Below are 17,076 nucleotides of genomic sequence, written 5' to 3'. Positions count from 1 at the left end.
GCCACCCACCCTGCATCCTGTCTCCTTTACCATTTCTCCTGTTTCTCTTACACCTTCTCTCCTTATTTGCTCGGCACCTCCCTCTAGTTCTCCGCCCCTTCCCTATCTTCCATGGTCTTCTGTCCTCTCCTTTCATATTCCCCCTTCCCCAGCCCTTTATCTCTTTCAATAATCAACTTCCCAGCTCTTTACATCACCCCTCCCCCCTCCCATTTTCACCTATCACCTGCCACCTTGTACTTCTTCCTGCCCTCCCCCCATCTACTCAGTCTGACTCCTGCTCCCATCTTTTCCAGTCTTGGTGAAGAGTCTCGGCCCGAAATGTTGACTGTTTACTCTTTTCCATAGATGCTGCTTAGCCTGCTGAGTTCCTCCAGCATTTTGTGTGTGTTGCTTTGGATTAAGAGAGGTTTTTATCCAAATAAACTATAACATTCAGATACCTTGCTCATTGTATTCAGCATTTTATTAAGGAGTTGGGTCATCTGATCACTTGCTTTTTCAGCGTTGTCTTTTGTAACTTTTGCCATAAACAATAAGCCATTACAGGCTGGACCACCACATATTTTATTTCCAGTATCATCACGACATAAAGCTCCTCCACATGGATCTTTATTACAGGACAGGTTACCCTGCGCTCCGCATATCTAGAGATTAATTAAAGAACACAAGATATACCATGACGAACAAAGAGTACAGAAACTTGTTTTAGTTACTTATAGCAAACAATAGAGGTGAGCAGGGAGCATTCTGTTTATTTCAGAGGAAGTCTAGTAATGATTAAACCCAATAATGAACCAGATTTTGCAATCTGCCTAGCCAAAACAAATTGCTGACAGAAAAAAAATGTTAGCAGGCTCGATCATGTTCATTTTCTGCAACAAAAGCAATGTTCAAATTCAAATTCAATTTTAATCATCTTTCAATCAACTATGAGTACAGCGGAATGAAACAGCACTCCTCTGGGGCCAAGATGCAAAACATACACAGCACATTCAAAATAGTGAACAAAAGTAATAAGCATGCAAAAGAAAGCATATATATATATAGCCCAAGTCCCTGAGCGACATGTCTTGTAAATTCTCGTCAGTGTGCAAAAATAGGCACGCAATCCAGCCTGTAATTCCACCAATCGAACACTGGAGGGCAGCATTGACAGGAGAGGCCAGCCTCCAAATGAGCATGGGCGCCATGCTGCACTGCCTCTGACGTCTCCTCTCCTGGACTGCAGCAGCAGGCATGTCCACAGCTTGAGGCTTAATCCTCACTACAACAGAGGCCACGCAGCTTCCCGCCATCTGTTGCACCCCCAAGCAAGGGAAACAGGGCTGTGGCATCTTAAGTTATTAATGTCCGACAGGATCTTACAATCACAAGAGAAATGTCCAAGATAATCACCCACAGTTATACTGCACACCACCTTCGCGCACCAATTCCAATGCCTTCCTGTAGCAGGCAGCAACATGGTCTGCATGGTTAGCATTCAGTTCCAGAGGGCTGGCAAGGACGTAATGCCGAGTCATTAAAAGGCGTTGATCAGACCACACTTGGAGCTTTGTGAGCCGTTTTTGGGCCCCCTATCTGAGTGCAGGATACCTGATTACAGGATTGTGTTGAAGTTACAAACAAAAACCTTAAAAAGTGCCAGGAATGGTAAACTTGGTTTGAAATGCCTTCTAGACTTGAGGAATGGATGAAATAAATAAAGACAGGGCTAGATTTGTGTCTCAAGGTAATTCATACCAGTGGGTTACTTTTGAAGTGTAAGTCCTATTTTAAAGTTGACAGTGGTTCTATCAATTTGACTGATGCCAACAATAATTAGTGTTAGTCTTTCGCACCAATCCAAACAGCTGTTAGCAGTCAGACATGCTCCTGATCTGAATCTTGTCGTTGGTGGCGAGGCTTTGAAGGTCAGGAGGTGAGCCACACATATCAGGGTATTTGGATTCTATCATGCTCTTTTAATAACACTGCTGACATGTCTGGTCCAGCTAAGAATTTTAGCAGTCATGACCACCCAGCATTTGCAATTGAAGTATGTATCTTGGTCTTTTAAACAGTAGAGTCTTAATCAGTCTGACTGGATTTGTGTTATTTAAGGAGTTAGGTATTACATATATATAATAATAAGGGAGATTCATAGATTGAATTGTATGCAGGCAGTCCCACTTTATGGCAGGGTTCTGTTCCTGAGAATTATCCATAACTTGAATAGTTCGTAAGTTGCAAATGTCTGCGAGAAGATTGTAGAAACAACAAGCACAGAGCACCTGCCATTCTACCTCACTCCCAGCTCTGCATGAGTGGACCCAGCTGCTGACCATTGCGTCTCTGCAGGGTGGGGTAAGGGTGGGTGGTTTGGGAAGGAAGGTACAAGGAAATGCCCTCTTTCCATCCTAGATAATCTGTCTGCAGTCCCACTCTTGCCGGCACATCTGTTCCACCAGTCTGCAAGTGCTCAATTGTATGTATAGGGCCTTCACTGAATACTTTGACCACTTATGAATGGATTCTTTTGACATTGTGGCTCATTTAAATACACTGACTGCAGGTAGACCAGGACCTCGGGCTGTGATCATTATTTAATTACCACCAATGTTAGTTTCATATATTGGCCTAAAAACCTCAGAAAAATTCAGTCAGGACCTGTTCGATCATTTATTCAGAGCACAGATAATTTGATCCTTGTTGCGTAAAAGGGAGAATGGAACTGTGTCTGGGGTCCTGATTCATCTGTTTGAAGAAAACATGAATTACATTTGGAATTTTACTAAGTAGGTCAGGTCAAGGAAGGGAATGTACAGGTAAGTGTTTAAAAGAAGTTTATTTGGAGATTCTTCCCCATTTCACAATAAATCTGTGCAGAATAACTTAGAAAATGTCTAGTTCTTTTGCAGATCGAAATAAGAATTCCGATTTAGAATGGGGCTAGAAGTCCATTTAGATGCCCAACTTCTAGGCAGAGTTGGAATGAAACCTAAGATATAGAAATAAAACATATATTGATTCTTATTATGGTAGCTCAGTGGTATACAGATTGAGAAATTGATTTATTGACAAAACATATAAAATCATTGAAAGACAGAGTAAGGAAGCTATCTGGTTTAACATACTCAGTCTGCTTTTGAAAGAGCTGTGCAGTTAGCCTGATTCCCACATTCCCATGACAAATAAATATTTACTTTTCAACTTATATATCCAGCATCCTTTTGGAAGTTCCTCTGGAATTACCCTTCACACAATTTACTGTGTAATATTCTTTTCTGGTTCTTTACCCAATCTGATTGCTAAAAACAGATCATTCTTAAACAAAATATATTCCTAATCTCTGCAGCTCCAAGGAGAGGAAGACCAGCAACTCTGGCCTTTTCTTACCACTGAGGTTCTTTATCCTTGGTGCCATTCCACTGAATCTCTTCTCACCATCACTAAGGCCTCTTCATCCATTCTAAGCCATGGTGCCCTGATTTCAGTGCAGTGCCCTAGCTAGAATATAACTCCCTTACATGATTCAAGACCTCAACAGTTCATATCTCTCCTTAAATCATCCTTAGCTTGTCCTGCTAACTTGAAATGCCTTCAGGTTTCTCTGTGTTGGCAGATTATTTAAGATTATGTCACTAACTTCAGCCTCTCCTCATTCTTTGCCCCAAATGTAACACTTCTTCAGCATTTAATTTCACCTGCCTTGCTTCTGCTCAATATGTAGCTTAAAATTTGCAGATCTTTGAATAAAGGCAGTGTGTATTCAATTGCTGAGTCTCTTTCAGGCCGATACTGGCAGATTTTTTACACTGAAGGAAAGAATGCAGGCAGAAGAGTGGATATGAAGTACTGACGGACAAGGTTCACGGAATTACGTAGTTTACTGTTCCTTTCCTTTACTTCTAAGCTTGTGAGTCCTGCTAGGAACTGAAACCAATTGTTTAACCAGTCTACATTTCCATAAAATAGTTTTAATAGACACAGAACTCACCAGGTTGTTTGCCTTTGTCAAATCCAAACGTTCGGTTTTTTGCCTCAGTGCATTAAGTTCATCTTTATTAATCAATAATGTATTGTTTAACAAGGCAGTTGCACTCTTTCTTGTAGATTCTGAGATATTCACTAATTCTGAAACATTCGCTTTCTCTTGAGAGTCTCTTGAAATTTGGTAGAACACTTTAATGTCTTCAACGCTACCTGTTAACAGTAGTAAATAATGACACAATTACCCCTTGAATTGAATATAATCTTTAATCACTATTGTAAAATAGAACTGAAGAAAGGTTAGCAACTCTTCCATCATTGGACTAAACTATCTTTATAAACTATTAAAACTGATCTGCACAAATGCACCATGCATAATATTATTTATTGTTTTCTTTGTGTTAATGTAGTATTTCATCATTATTTAATTGATTTCAAAAATATGTGATGCCTATAAAAATAGATTTGTTTTCACTCAATATACAATATCCCAATCAATTAGCTAGGTTTGAAGTGATTCCTGACCTAGAGATGTATGTATTCTGCCTTTTGTTAGCTTCATGAAGTCAGCAGAAGAGAAAATATTAAACAAAAGAAGAGGATTCTTCCCCAAATAAAACAAACAGCTCAGGCAGTTTCCCAGTAAAGTTTATCACATTTAATTTGGTTTCATGGGTGAGAATTTGTGAGCAGTCTGTGGGTCCATAAAGACCCATTTACCTGAGAAAGAAATAGAAGCCGATAAATCGACAGGGTTTCTTCAGTCTGAGCAGCAGAGCTGTTAAGAATACTGTAAATATGTCAAATATCCATCTGCGGTTAATTTTCAATGCAGTCTGCGCAATGATAATGGTGCGGTATTTAGTCCTACAGGGATAGGTTCATCTTTGCAATCCACAGGAGCCTCCTACAGCCCTACAACATCTAACCCACACTGCATCTTCTTCTCTGCTCGCATTCTTTTTAAGTGGTTATTGCAACGTGGCTGTTGTAACTACAGCGTAGCTGCAGGTATGGTGCTGCAACCTAAATGAGGGCCTGGTTGGAGGTGAAAATGATCACAGATGATAAATTCCACATCTAATGCCCAAACCACACGCCTGAATACTGATAATAATTTGGCTGTTGAAAGTGAGAAAGAAGGGCCAAACGTACAAGGTTTTCATAAGAAAACCAGGTTATGATTGCAGTGATGGAATTTACGTTTAATTTCGGAAACATACTGGTTTAGTTTTCACGTCAGCCTTAACACACTATTGAGTTATTGAGCTAAACTAAAAACGTGCTAGGATTGTGATGTACAAGTAAAGCACACCCATTGATTGCAGTTCAAGGTTTTCCATTAATCGTACTGTTCTTTGGCTGTAGTCCTAAAGTGGCGGGCCAATTATCATGGCTGACAGCAGTAAGCCTGAATTAAACAAATTAAAGTCTGCCTGCACTGTTCAAAGGGACATGCATTTCAGAAGATGTTGTTGCTCTCTGGTGTTCTACCACAAAAACTGATCTGGGAAACTGTCAAGAATGGCAAGGCTCTGTGGTTTTTGAACACTGCATGAGAGATTACAACAAAGGAGGTGGTAGGATGTCTTGTATATCAGGGAGTCTGTAGTCCCTCTAGGATGAATCAAAGGCAATAAGAGGTCAGTCTCCTCCTTTTGATCGAGGATGCTTTCCTTGCTCTCTGGTTCTCTGGGTTCTGAACCACTTAGTGAAGTCAGTCTGGGACTACAGACTCTGTCAGATGAGCAGAAGATATCTGACGGCACAGGTGGAGTTTGGTCCTTTGTGAAAGGCATCTTGAGCCTATCCCTTCAGCTAGGAAAGTGCAGATTGAATCTCATTCTCTGGCATAAAGCAGATCAATGTCAAATGTGAAGCCACCTTCACCAGGAGCCAACAGCATTCAGCCAGCCTTGCAACACCTTTGGGGTGAAACTATGAGGGGCTTTGGTCAGGAAAGGGTATATAGAAGTTAGGCCCAAGTGAGTGGAAAAAGAATGATTAGCTGGTATTTCTGTTCAACTTGGCAAGCATTGATTTAAAGAAAATGATCCAAATGCATACTTTCTGTTAGTTTTATTTCTTCATTGGTGCAAGGTCACGATCAATAACAGGAGACTGGTAAGTTTTGAGATTATGTTTGAATGAACATCTGAGTTTACGGTTATTGGTAGCAGAGTCAGGTCAGTTGGTCATTTGGTCTTTCTATAGCTGGAGGGACTTGTTAAGCTCTTTAAGCAGTTAGGTTGCACAGTATACATCACAGCACCGTAAGTCATAAACCACAATTTTGTTCACCACATCAATAATCTGCTCTGTTCCATGGTGGAATTTTCCCATCGTTCAATGGTTCAATGGTTCCATTTAATGTCAGAGAATGTATATGGTATACAACCTGAAATTCTTACTCTTCACAGACATCCATGAAAACAGAAAAGCCCAAAGGATGCATTTCAGAAAAACGTTAGCACAAGCAGCAGCAAAGCATCAGCCGTCCCCCTCTCCCATCTCCCCACTTGTTCCAGCAGGAAGCAGCAGCCCCCCCAACACCCACCAAGCAAGCAATAGCAAAGCCTCCCAAAGAGACCAAGATCTGTCCATCAAAAACTACAGTCCATAACCCAGCACTTGGACATGCCATCGACTGTCTCTCTCACTAGGTTGCTCCATGTCATTGGGCAATAGAGCCATGAGTGTTGTCAGAAGATAATACTTGTTGCCAAGCAGACATCATCTGATATGTTAACGTGTCTTAAAAGCTAATACCACAGGAAATATTACAGAATGAAGGCATCTCATCTACTCCAGATACGTAGCATTGATCTGCACAGTATTTATGGATGGTGAGTGAGAGAACACAACGCCAGTTCTGATACATCTGAAGGATGACAGGTGGACACTTTAAAGTGAAGAGTGCGCAGCCAACTACACTTGGCACTGTGGGGAAGCAACATCTCTTGCAGAACCATCTCCTCAATGAGTCTGCTGCTGCTTGGGATGAAATAAGCCTTTCTTGTATAGGGAATGTCAGAGGCCTCACTCATGTCACTGTAGATGGAAAACTAGAAGATGCCATAAGCCCTTGCATGTGGAAGGATACTGATGCTCACAGGAATGTAGCTATGGCGACCATTGGCAATGTAGTCATTGCTTCTCTGAGGTTTCTGGATTAGAGGGAACATATTTTAAGTTTAGATGACTCACACACCATTCTTCATCCCAGTTTAGGAGGAGAATTAGTCATCGAGCATCCTGAGCAGATGTGGCCTCTCAGCTTCCCCCCTCCCTGGAGCCAAGGAGGCTCAGGGGTGACCTTATAGACATTTATAAAATCATGAAGGACAGAGATAAGGCGGATGATGATAATTTTTTTCCCAGGGTTGGAAAGTCAAAAACAGAGGCTCATACTGAGAGGGGGATGACTTAAAGGGAACCTGAGGGGCAATGTTTTCACACAGGGGGTGGGTTTACTGGAATGAGCTACCAGAAGAAGTTCTGCAATGTTTAAAAGATGTTAGGACACCTACATGGATAGGAAATATTCAGAACGATGTGGACCAAATGTGGACATTGAGATTAGCTCGGGAATGCACCTTTGGTCAGTGTGGATAAGTTTGGGCTGAATTGCCTGTTTCCATTCTGTGTTAATTTATGATGCCGGCTTTTCTGTTGCTTAACGCAAACCATCCCGTTATGTGATCCATTACAGGACAATCCATGGAAACTTTTGTTTCTCGTATAGCTTTTGCTCTGAGAATTTCTTACAATATTTGCTAATTTGCTCCCCTACAGTAACTCCTACCAATATTAATCAGACCCACTGACACAAAATTCCCCGACCAGAGCATTTCTTCCAACCCATGACCATTCCACAAATTCGCTCGATCACCCATCCTCGATCTATCCAGAAATATTTTTCCCTCACCACCCAATCTTCTGCAAATGCAGATCTGACTTTTTGGAACCACCCTCAGTTGGTGCTCACACTCCCCTCACATCGCCATTTCTGCTTCGATGTTTCCATTTGCACATCAAAGCTCTTTCAGTCACAAGAAATCTAATGGATTAATTAATTATTAAGTTGCAGTGCGGAATAGGCCCTTCCAACACTTCGAGCTGCGCTGCCCAGCAATCCCCCAATTTAATCCTAGCCTAATCATGGGACAATTTACAATAACCAGTTAATCTACCAATCAGTACATCTTTGGACTGTGGGAGGAAACCGGAGCACCCGGAGGAAACCCACGCGCTCACAGGGAGAACATACAAACTCATTACAGACAGCAGCGGGAATTGAACTTTTAACAGGTGGTACTGTAAAGGACTGTGCTAACCACTACGCTACTGTGCTGCTGCGTGTCTTGTGACTATTACATATTGCCAATAGGAGCCATGCAGAAAACACTGATAGTCATCCTCTTGTCTCTGAAGGACTCTATTGCTGCTGTGGGAAGACTAGTTTTGTTCCCTGTTGTCAAAGAGCTAGAAAGAGATAATCTTTTCTCAAGGGTCTTTAAATGCCCAAATATCAAGCATAGCAATTACTTCAAGTGTGCTTTAACAAATCTTTATATGATCATCATTCTGATCAACCGATTCAGCCCTTGTTTGATATAGATGTTGGGTTAACATTTTTTCTACTTGCCGTTCACATTCCTTATTGCTGGCTTCTGTTTCAAGCGATTCAATTCCTCTTTGAGCTTGTTGACTTCCGTATTAATATCATCGATAACTCCATTAAGCTCTTTCGTGTCTTTGGAAATATTCACATTTGGATCAATCTGCATTTGGATTTTCCTGTACAATATTGAAATTGTGAGTATATATAATCAAAACTCTATGAGTTCTGTGTTACATTTACATCATCAGATTGTGGTTGGTATTTTGCCATTCTGTGTCCTTCTTTAGGGTTAAGCGGTTCCCAACCATTTTTATGCCATGGACCCCTACCATTAACCAAGGGGTCTGTGGACCCCGGGTTGGGAACCTCTGTTCTATAAATTTCTTTATATTCCTGTTAAGACTGTTTCCAACCACCATACGACCACACCCTTATCCTGCTCATTCCTCCAAAGATGTAGAAATTAGAGTTGTTATGATCAGAAATGATTTAATGTGCATTGGATAGTGATGAGATTTTCAACTGTTTTCTACCCTCTCCTAATCTGTCAGAAGGGCTGCCTGCAAAAGGCTTAAGGATGTTGTTACATATGGTTCTTGGGTTTTTATCTTTTATCTGAGGGTTTCTGTGCACTTTGCAATAGGCAAGATCCCTTCAATGCCAATAAAAAATAATTTCAGGTCATATTTGGAGTTTGAGCTCAGAGTATAGCTGCGCGCTGGCCAGTGGAGCACTGCCAATAAGAGTTGGCCTTAAGTGTTTGTGAAACTTAATGGTATTTGTATTGAGAGATACCAGAAGTTCCACTTGGAGCATTACCAGTAAAATCTGGGCAGTGTTTCAATAAAAGAGAACAAATTTTGTGAACTTAAAGTACTGTAACTGATGAACACAAGAAAGTCTGCAGATGCTGGAAATCCAAAGCAACACACACAAGACGTTGGAAGAACTCAGCAGGTCAGGCAGCATCTATGGGGAGAAAAGAAACAGCCGACATTTCAGGCCGAGACACTTCCTCAGGACTGAGAAGGAAGGGGGAAGGTGCCAGAATAAAAAGGTGAGGGGAGGAGAAGGGAGTTAGCTGGAAGGTGATAGGTGAAGCCAGGTGAGTGGGGAAGGTCAGGGGCTGGAGATGAAAAACCTGATCGGAGAGGAGAGTGGGCAATAGGAGGAGGAGAAGGAGGTGGGGACTCAGGGGAAGTAATAGGAAGGTGAGAAGAAGTAAAAGGTCCGATTGAGGAAGAGGTGGGGAGTTTGGGATTTGTTTATTGGAAGGAGAAATCGAGATTCATGCCATCAGGCTGGAGGGTACCCAAGTGAGGTGGATTTGCCAGGAGCAGGCCATTTTGAGGATGGTTCCATTGTGTGGAACTAGCCTCTAGTTTATGCGATCATTGCACAGTCATGATGTGGAGTTATGTGCTGTGATTCACTGTTACATTTTGGCTCTCAGATGTTTACAGCTGGTTCTTAGCAGGTGTTCATATATGGTATTTGCGTTCCACTGACAGAGAATCTATCATATGGTCTGTCAAGCAGATGGTGTGGAAAGAAATTGGTCATATGTAGGGTGAAAATAACTTCAGTAAGCAAATACAATCAGTTTGTTCTTCATTAACTGTATCATAACATTTACCTGTTCTAATTAAAACTTATGCACTTTAAAACTGAGGTTTAAAATGAGCCAGGATTCTATATGTTTCTAAAACAAAGTACTGCAGATGCTGGAATCTGAAATAAAGCTGGAACATGCTACAATTAATCTTCAGGTCAGGCAGCACTGTTGAGCGAGAAACAGATTAAATGTCACTCTGCATTCAAATTAATTCACTCTGATGTTTAGATTGAGTTGAGAAAAATGCAGATAAATCTGTTTTCCATTTGAGGAATAAATAGCGTTTAAGGTAGTTTTATTTTCCATGGTTCTTTCTCAGCCTTAAAGAGTGTAAATAAAATCATTACAGGACACAAAACATAGAACTGAACTGCACAGGATCAATCCCTTCAGCCCAGCATGTCTGTGTTAATCATGTTGTCAGTCCGAACTAATCCCAGCTGCCTGTGCATAGTCTGTATCCCTCCATGTCCTGCCTGTTCATATTCCGATCTAAATGCCTCTTAAATGTTTCTGTCATGTCTACTTCTACCACCACCTCTGGCAGCACAATTCAGATATCAATCATTCTTTGTGTAAAAAAGAACGTGTCTTGTGAACCACTTCTACACCCTTTCCAGAGGTTCCACACCTTTCCCGTAATGTGGCCACGAGAACCAGACTTCCTAACTCTTACACTCGACATACCAACTGACGAAGGCAAGTATCTTTACCAACCTGTGTTGCCACTTACAGGAAGCTTTTGTTTTGCACTCCAAGATCCCTCTGTATATCAGTGTTCTTAGGAGCCCTGCCATTAACTGTGTGGTTTCTGCTTACATTTGACCTGTCTGACGAAAGACCAAGTTATCAGAAGATTGATGCTAATGAGAGAGATAAGTGAGACAATGGAGCAGCATTCAGACATTTTAATGAGGGACGAGAGAGATTAACTAAAAGAGACACAGTTCCGAGTATTGACAGACCGGTTGCTTTGAACCTGAACTGTTTGAAGTTTGATGGACAGGCGATACCCCAGCAGGGAACAGGTTCGCTAAGGCAAGACAGGCACCACGAGATCACGAGATAACAAGACCCTGGAAGTGCGGTGTGTCCCCCCCACAAGTTGGTGAGAGTTTGGAGGTCTGGTCGCAGGACCGACCATAGATGCACAGGGTGAAAAGGTATGATCGGCAGGAACTTGGTGTGTGTGTCCGCCCTTGCCTGGGTGCCGGGTTCACCGCGGAAGAATGATCGTATCCGGAACAGAAGGGTCACAGTCGGTGACCTCAGAAGACATTAAAAAGGGCTTGTCCGAAAGCTAACTGCGGAGGAACATCAAGGTCTGTCTGAATTCGATTTGCATATCATCATTTGCTCTCTCTCTCTCTCTCCAATGGCACAACAGCGATTGCTGCGAACTGTACTGAGCTGAACTGAACTCTGCGTCACTTGAGACTGATCATTTTACCCCTAGACTGCGATAGAGCTTGACTGATTCCTATTATCCTAGTTCTGTGTACATGTATGTTTTATCATTGCTAACCCGTTGCATTTATATCCTTATGATTAGAGTACTGTGTTACTTATTTCTTTAATAAAACTTTCGTAGTGCCAGTAATCCAGACTCCAACTAAGTGGTCCATTTCTGCTGGTTTGGCAACCCAGTTATGGGGTACGTAACATAAGTGGGGGCTCGTCCGGGATTTTGAACGCTAAACTTGGGACTGGGTAAATTGATTGGGTCAAAATTCCCGAAAGAAAGAAAGGGCAAACAGCAAAAATGGAGATTGAGGAATTTCTAAAGGCGCCGACCTTGGAGGCATTAGAGGATGCCAGGAAATCAGAATTGGCAGCTGTGGCCAAACGGTTGAATCTTTTTAAGGGGAAGTTGACAATGAGGAGAGCGGAGATGCACAGAGCTATCACAGAGCATTATGTATCTAAAGGTGTGTTTCCCCAAGGGGAGCTGGAGGTGGTATCTATGGGAAAACCTGGTGCAGAAGCAGTACAGCTGCAGATGGAAAAATTGAGACTCGAGCACGAGTTCCGGGACAGGCAGTTGGAACGAGAAGCAAGAGAGAAACAGAGGGAAAGGGAAATTGAGCTGGAGAGGTTAAAGATGATGGCAGAGCAGGGTCCCATGCCGAACCAAGGTGGAGGGTTCAGGGCGACCCAGGAGGTTAGGATGGTTCCCCCATTTGAGGAGACCAATGTTGATCGGTACTTTCTCCATTTTGAAAAAGTTGCTGCAAGTCAGGACTGGCTGAGGGATAAGTGGGCTGTTTTGCTTCAGAGTGTACTTAAAGGAAAAGCCCAACAAGCTTACTCGGGCTTGTCCACAGGAGATGCCCAGAGGTATGATGTGGTGAAAGAGGCCATACTCAGGATTTATGAGTTGGTCCCGGAGGCAAACCAGCAGAGGTTCCGGAATGCGAGGAAGCAGTGGGGTTGCACGTATTTAGAGTTTGCCCGTGAGATCAGATGTATTGTGAGCGTTGGTGCGCCTCAAAAGGGGTCAGTGGGGATTATGACAGACTGTTACAGCTGATCCTGATTGAGCAGTTTAAAGGTTGTGTCCCTGAAGGTATGAGACCCTACCTAGATAAGAAAGAGGCAGCCACGTTAGCCGCAAATGCTAAGTTAGCAGATGAGTACGCGTTGACACATAAAACGAAGTTTACCCCGAGTAAAGGCTACCAGAAGGGTAGTCAGGACGGTGGAGAGAGTCCGCCAGAAAAGTCAGAAAGTAAGCCGGGGACTAGTGAGAAGGACAAGGTAGACCGGGAGCAGTTTGGTAGGAAGTCTCCTGGGGTCGTATGCTATAATTGTGGGAAAGTCGGACACTTTGCGTCCAGGTGCTTTCCCCCAAAGAAGGAGACGGGGAAAGGGAAAACGACAGTTCCGACTGGTATTGAGCTAGTAAACAAACCGCTAGGGAAGAAGAGGTCTGATAAAGTTCGGGAAGGGCGCAAGAGGTTTATCTCGGCCAGATTGGTGTCAGTGAAGGAGGGGTTAAGCCCAGTTCCAGTGCGGATCTGGAGAGACACTGGAGCTTGTCAGTCATTGATATTAAAGAGTGTTTTAGACTTTAGTTCAGAGACCGAGACTGGGAAAGTCAGGGTGATAAAAGGCATTGGGAAAGGGACTGAAGCAGTACCTTTGCGCCAGATACACCTACAAAGTGACTTGGTCTCCGGACCGTTCACAATCGGGGTGAGGCCCGAACTACCGATGGAAGACGTGGAGGTCTTACTTGGTAATGACCTCGCCGGCGGAGAGGTGTACCCAGCAGTGAGATTGACAAGCCAGCCTGCCAGCATTGAGGCCCCACCCATAGACTCACAGGTTTATCCCATTTGTGCAGTGACTCGGCGCATGTCCAGAAAGGCTGCCGAAGTGAATATAGATTTGGCTGAGACGTTTTTACCAGCCTTGTATCAGAAGGGGTTAGAAAGTGAGAAGCAGCGTAGTGAAACGGAAATTAAGGTAGACTTATCATTAGCAAGGAAAGAATTTGTACAGGCACAGGAGCGAGATGAGGAGCTGATGGTTTTGGCGGAGACAGCTCTCTCTGAAGCAGAATTAAAAAGGGAGCCAGTGGGCTATTATGTGAAGGAAGGAGTACTAAGGAGGGAATGGAGACCAAGTACCGTGCCCACAGATGAGGAATGGGGGGTAGTGCCAAAAATTTATGGGGATGAGATTCTTAAGCTGGCCCACAAGATACCCCTCGGTGGACATTTTGGGGTGAGGAAAACAGTCGATCGAATCATGAAAGAGTTTTACTGGCCGCACAGGAGGAAGGATGCTATTGACTATTGTAGACGTGAGCTAACACAATTACGGGCTATTAACATATTAAAAGCTTACCACGATCAGAAAGCAGATCTAGTTGGTGTTATCATGAAAATTAATGAGGCTAGGGTGCCACCTGATAAGGGGAAGACCCATTTTGAAAAGGTAAGTGTGGTGCCGACCAGATAGGAGAACTCTATTGTGTTGGCCAATTTTGCTGATGAGTTCTCTCACTTGATCCCCGAACAAAGCGAGATGCCGATAAAGCCAATTAAACGGCATGCTCACGTATGTCCGGATGTCCCGAGGCGATGCAAAGAGCCGGGACATGGTGTTGTTGTCACATCAGGTCAGCCTAGTGAGCAACACCCCTATAGGACGATTACTTCAGTGACAAAAGGGCTAAAGAACGCAGAAGCGTATATTGGCGATGTAGTAGTCTGGATTGACACGTGGGAGGAGCTGTTTAAAAAACTGTTTGAAGCCAGCCTGACAGTGAACCTCGCAAAAAGTGAATTCAGCCACTGAAAGATCACTTATCTGGGATTTGTGGGAAGACAGGGGCAGCTGGTGCCGATGCAGGCTAAGGTGCGGTCTATCTCTGAAGTTCCCACCCCGACAGACAAGAGAGCCCTGAGAAGGTTCTTGGAGATGGTGGGGTACTATCGGAAGTTTTGCAAAAAAAAACTTTGCAGATATTACCCTCCCTCTTAATAAGCTCTTGCTAGAGAATGCTAAGTTGGTGTGAGACGACCCTTGTTATCTTGGTCCGGGACGAAAACCACTGAGAAGTTACACTGATCACAATTCATTAGTGTTTTTGGCCACTATGAAGTTTGCTAAGTTGGAGCCTGGTCTTAGAGGATTATTAAAATAACATATATAAAAGGAACGGAAAGGTGATTGCTGACTGTCTGTCAAGGTGTTGACAACTTAAATTTCTCTGTATTAGCCGAATAGCTGATGACCCTGTATATTTGTGTGTATCTAATAATATATTCATGCCTATAATTTTTACCCCTGTAAAAATCCTTTGAAGGATAGGGGTGTGACAAAAGACCAAGTTATCAGAAGATTGATGCTAATGAGAGAGATAAGTGAGACAATGGAGCAGCATTCAGACATGTTAATGGGAGACGAGAGAGATTAACGAAAAGAGACACAGTTCCGAGTATTGACAGACCAGTTGCTTTGAGCCTGAACTGTTTGAAGTTTGATGGACAGGCGATACCCCAGCAGGGGGATAAAAGGAACAGGCTCGCTAAGGTAAGACAGACACCACGCGATCACGAGATAACGAGACCCCGGAAGTGCCGTGTGCCCCCCCACAAGTTGGTGGGAGTTTGGAGGTCTGGTCGCGGGACCGACCATAGACGCACAGGGTGAAAAGGTACGATCGGCGGGAACTTGGTGTGTGTGTCTGCCCTTGCCTGGGTGCCGGGTTCACCGCGGATTAACGATCGTATCCGGAACGGAGGGGTCACAGTCAGTGACCTCAGAAGACATTAAAAAGGGCTCGCCCGAAAGCTAACTGCGGAGGAACATCATGGTCTGTCTGAATTCGATTTGCATATCATCATTCGCTCTCTCTCTCTCTCTCTCTCCCTCTCTCCAACAGCACAACAGTGATTGCTGCGAACTGTACTGAGCTGAACTGAACTCTGCGTCACTTGAGACTGATCATTTTACCCCTAGACTGTGATAGAGCTTGATTGATTCCTATTATCCTAGTTCTGTGTACATGTGTGTTTTATCATTGCTAACCCGTTGCATTTATATTCTTACAATTAGAGTACTGTGTTACTTATTTCTTTAATAAAACTTTCTTAGTGCCAGTAATCCAGACTCCAACTAAGTGGTCCATTTCTGCTGGTTTGGCAACCCAGTTACGGGGTACGTAACACCTGCCAAAGTGCAAAAGCTTACTTGTTCAGATTAAGTTCTGCCATTCCCTTGCCCACATTTCCAGTTGGTCTATGTCCTCATGACAATCTTTCTCACGGTCCAAAACCCTCCCTAGTTTTGTCTGAAAACTTGACAAATCAGCCTACCTACATTTTCATTCAAATCATTTATCCTCTCAAACAACAGCAGTCCCAGTATTGATCTTTGTGTGACACCATTGGTCACAGACCTCCAGCCAGAATAACACCCCTCCACCACTTTTCTCTGTCTTCTATGGCCAAACCAGTTTTGATTCCAATCTGCCAATTCTCCATGGATTCAATTTACCTTAATCTTCTGGATCTGTCTACAGTGAGGGATTTTGCTGATGTATTATGTACATGTACTGCTGATGTACTATGTATTGGACATTCGCTGTCCTCAATCAGCTTTCTTACTTCCTCTAAAACCTCAAACGAGTTTGAAAAACATGGCCTCCTCTACACATATCCCCAATACGTCTATGCTCTTCCAGGTGCAAATAGATTATATGCATGAATCTTCTCCAATAATTTGCCTACCTCTGATGTAAGGCTCACTGGCCTGTATTTTCATGGTTTGTCTCGATTGCCCTTCTTAAACAGAGGAGCAACACTGCCTGTACTCCAGTCCTCTGAGACCCCACCTGCGTCTAGAGAGAATACAGAGATCTCTGTCAAAGCCCCAACAGTCTTCTCTTTAGTCTCTCTCAAAGATCTGAGGACTTATTCACTTTCTTCAAGAGTCCCAATATCTTCCCCTTCTTGATATTAACATGCCCTAGAACATCAGAATACTGTTCATGATCTTACAATCTTTAATGCCTTATTCCTTGCTGAATTCTAGGGTAGAGATTCTACAATTTTGCACACTGTACCTTTATAGTTAGTTGTTTTATGGGCATATTTTTTCATTGAGCCATCTGTACTTGATGAAAAGTTTTCTCTTTGGAAAAATACAACAGGCTTAAAGGCTAAAAGAACATAAAACATAAGATATAGGAGCAGAATTAACTCATTTGGCCCATCGAGTCTGCTCTGCCATTCAATCATGACTGATTTACTTTTCTCAAACCCATTTTCCTGCAATCTCACCATAACCCTTGACGTCCTCACCAATCAACAACCCATCAGTCTCTGCCTTAATTATACCTAATGACTTGACC

General features: G+C 43.0%; 1 protein-coding gene across 1 annotated transcript in view; it reads right to left on the bottom strand.

The window, feature by feature from the left end:
• The window catches only part of LOC134359599 (laminin subunit beta-4-like), a 163,439-nt gene that overhangs the window by 19,989 nt on the left and 126,374 nt on the right, over nt 1-17,076 (bottom strand). Inside the window, exons 26-28 of the mRNA XM_063073095.1 lie at nt 8,621-8,772; nt 3,980-4,185; nt 444-647 (exon numbers count right to left, since the gene is read on the bottom strand). Of these exons, the coding sequence (XP_062929165.1) occupies nt 444-647; nt 3,980-4,185; nt 8,621-8,772 (562 nt within the window). The remainder of the gene's footprint in view (nt 1-443; nt 648-3,979; nt 4,186-8,620; nt 8,773-17,076) is intronic.

Source organism: Mobula hypostoma, chromosome 20, assembly GCF_963921235.1.
Source record: "Mobula hypostoma chromosome 20, sMobHyp1.1, whole genome shotgun sequence".
Lineage (NCBI taxonomy): Eukaryota > Metazoa > Chordata > Chondrichthyes > Myliobatiformes > Myliobatidae > Mobula > Mobula hypostoma.
The sequence above is the reverse complement of the archived record's forward strand: the minus strand, read 5'-3'. Positions and strand labels throughout refer to the sequence as shown.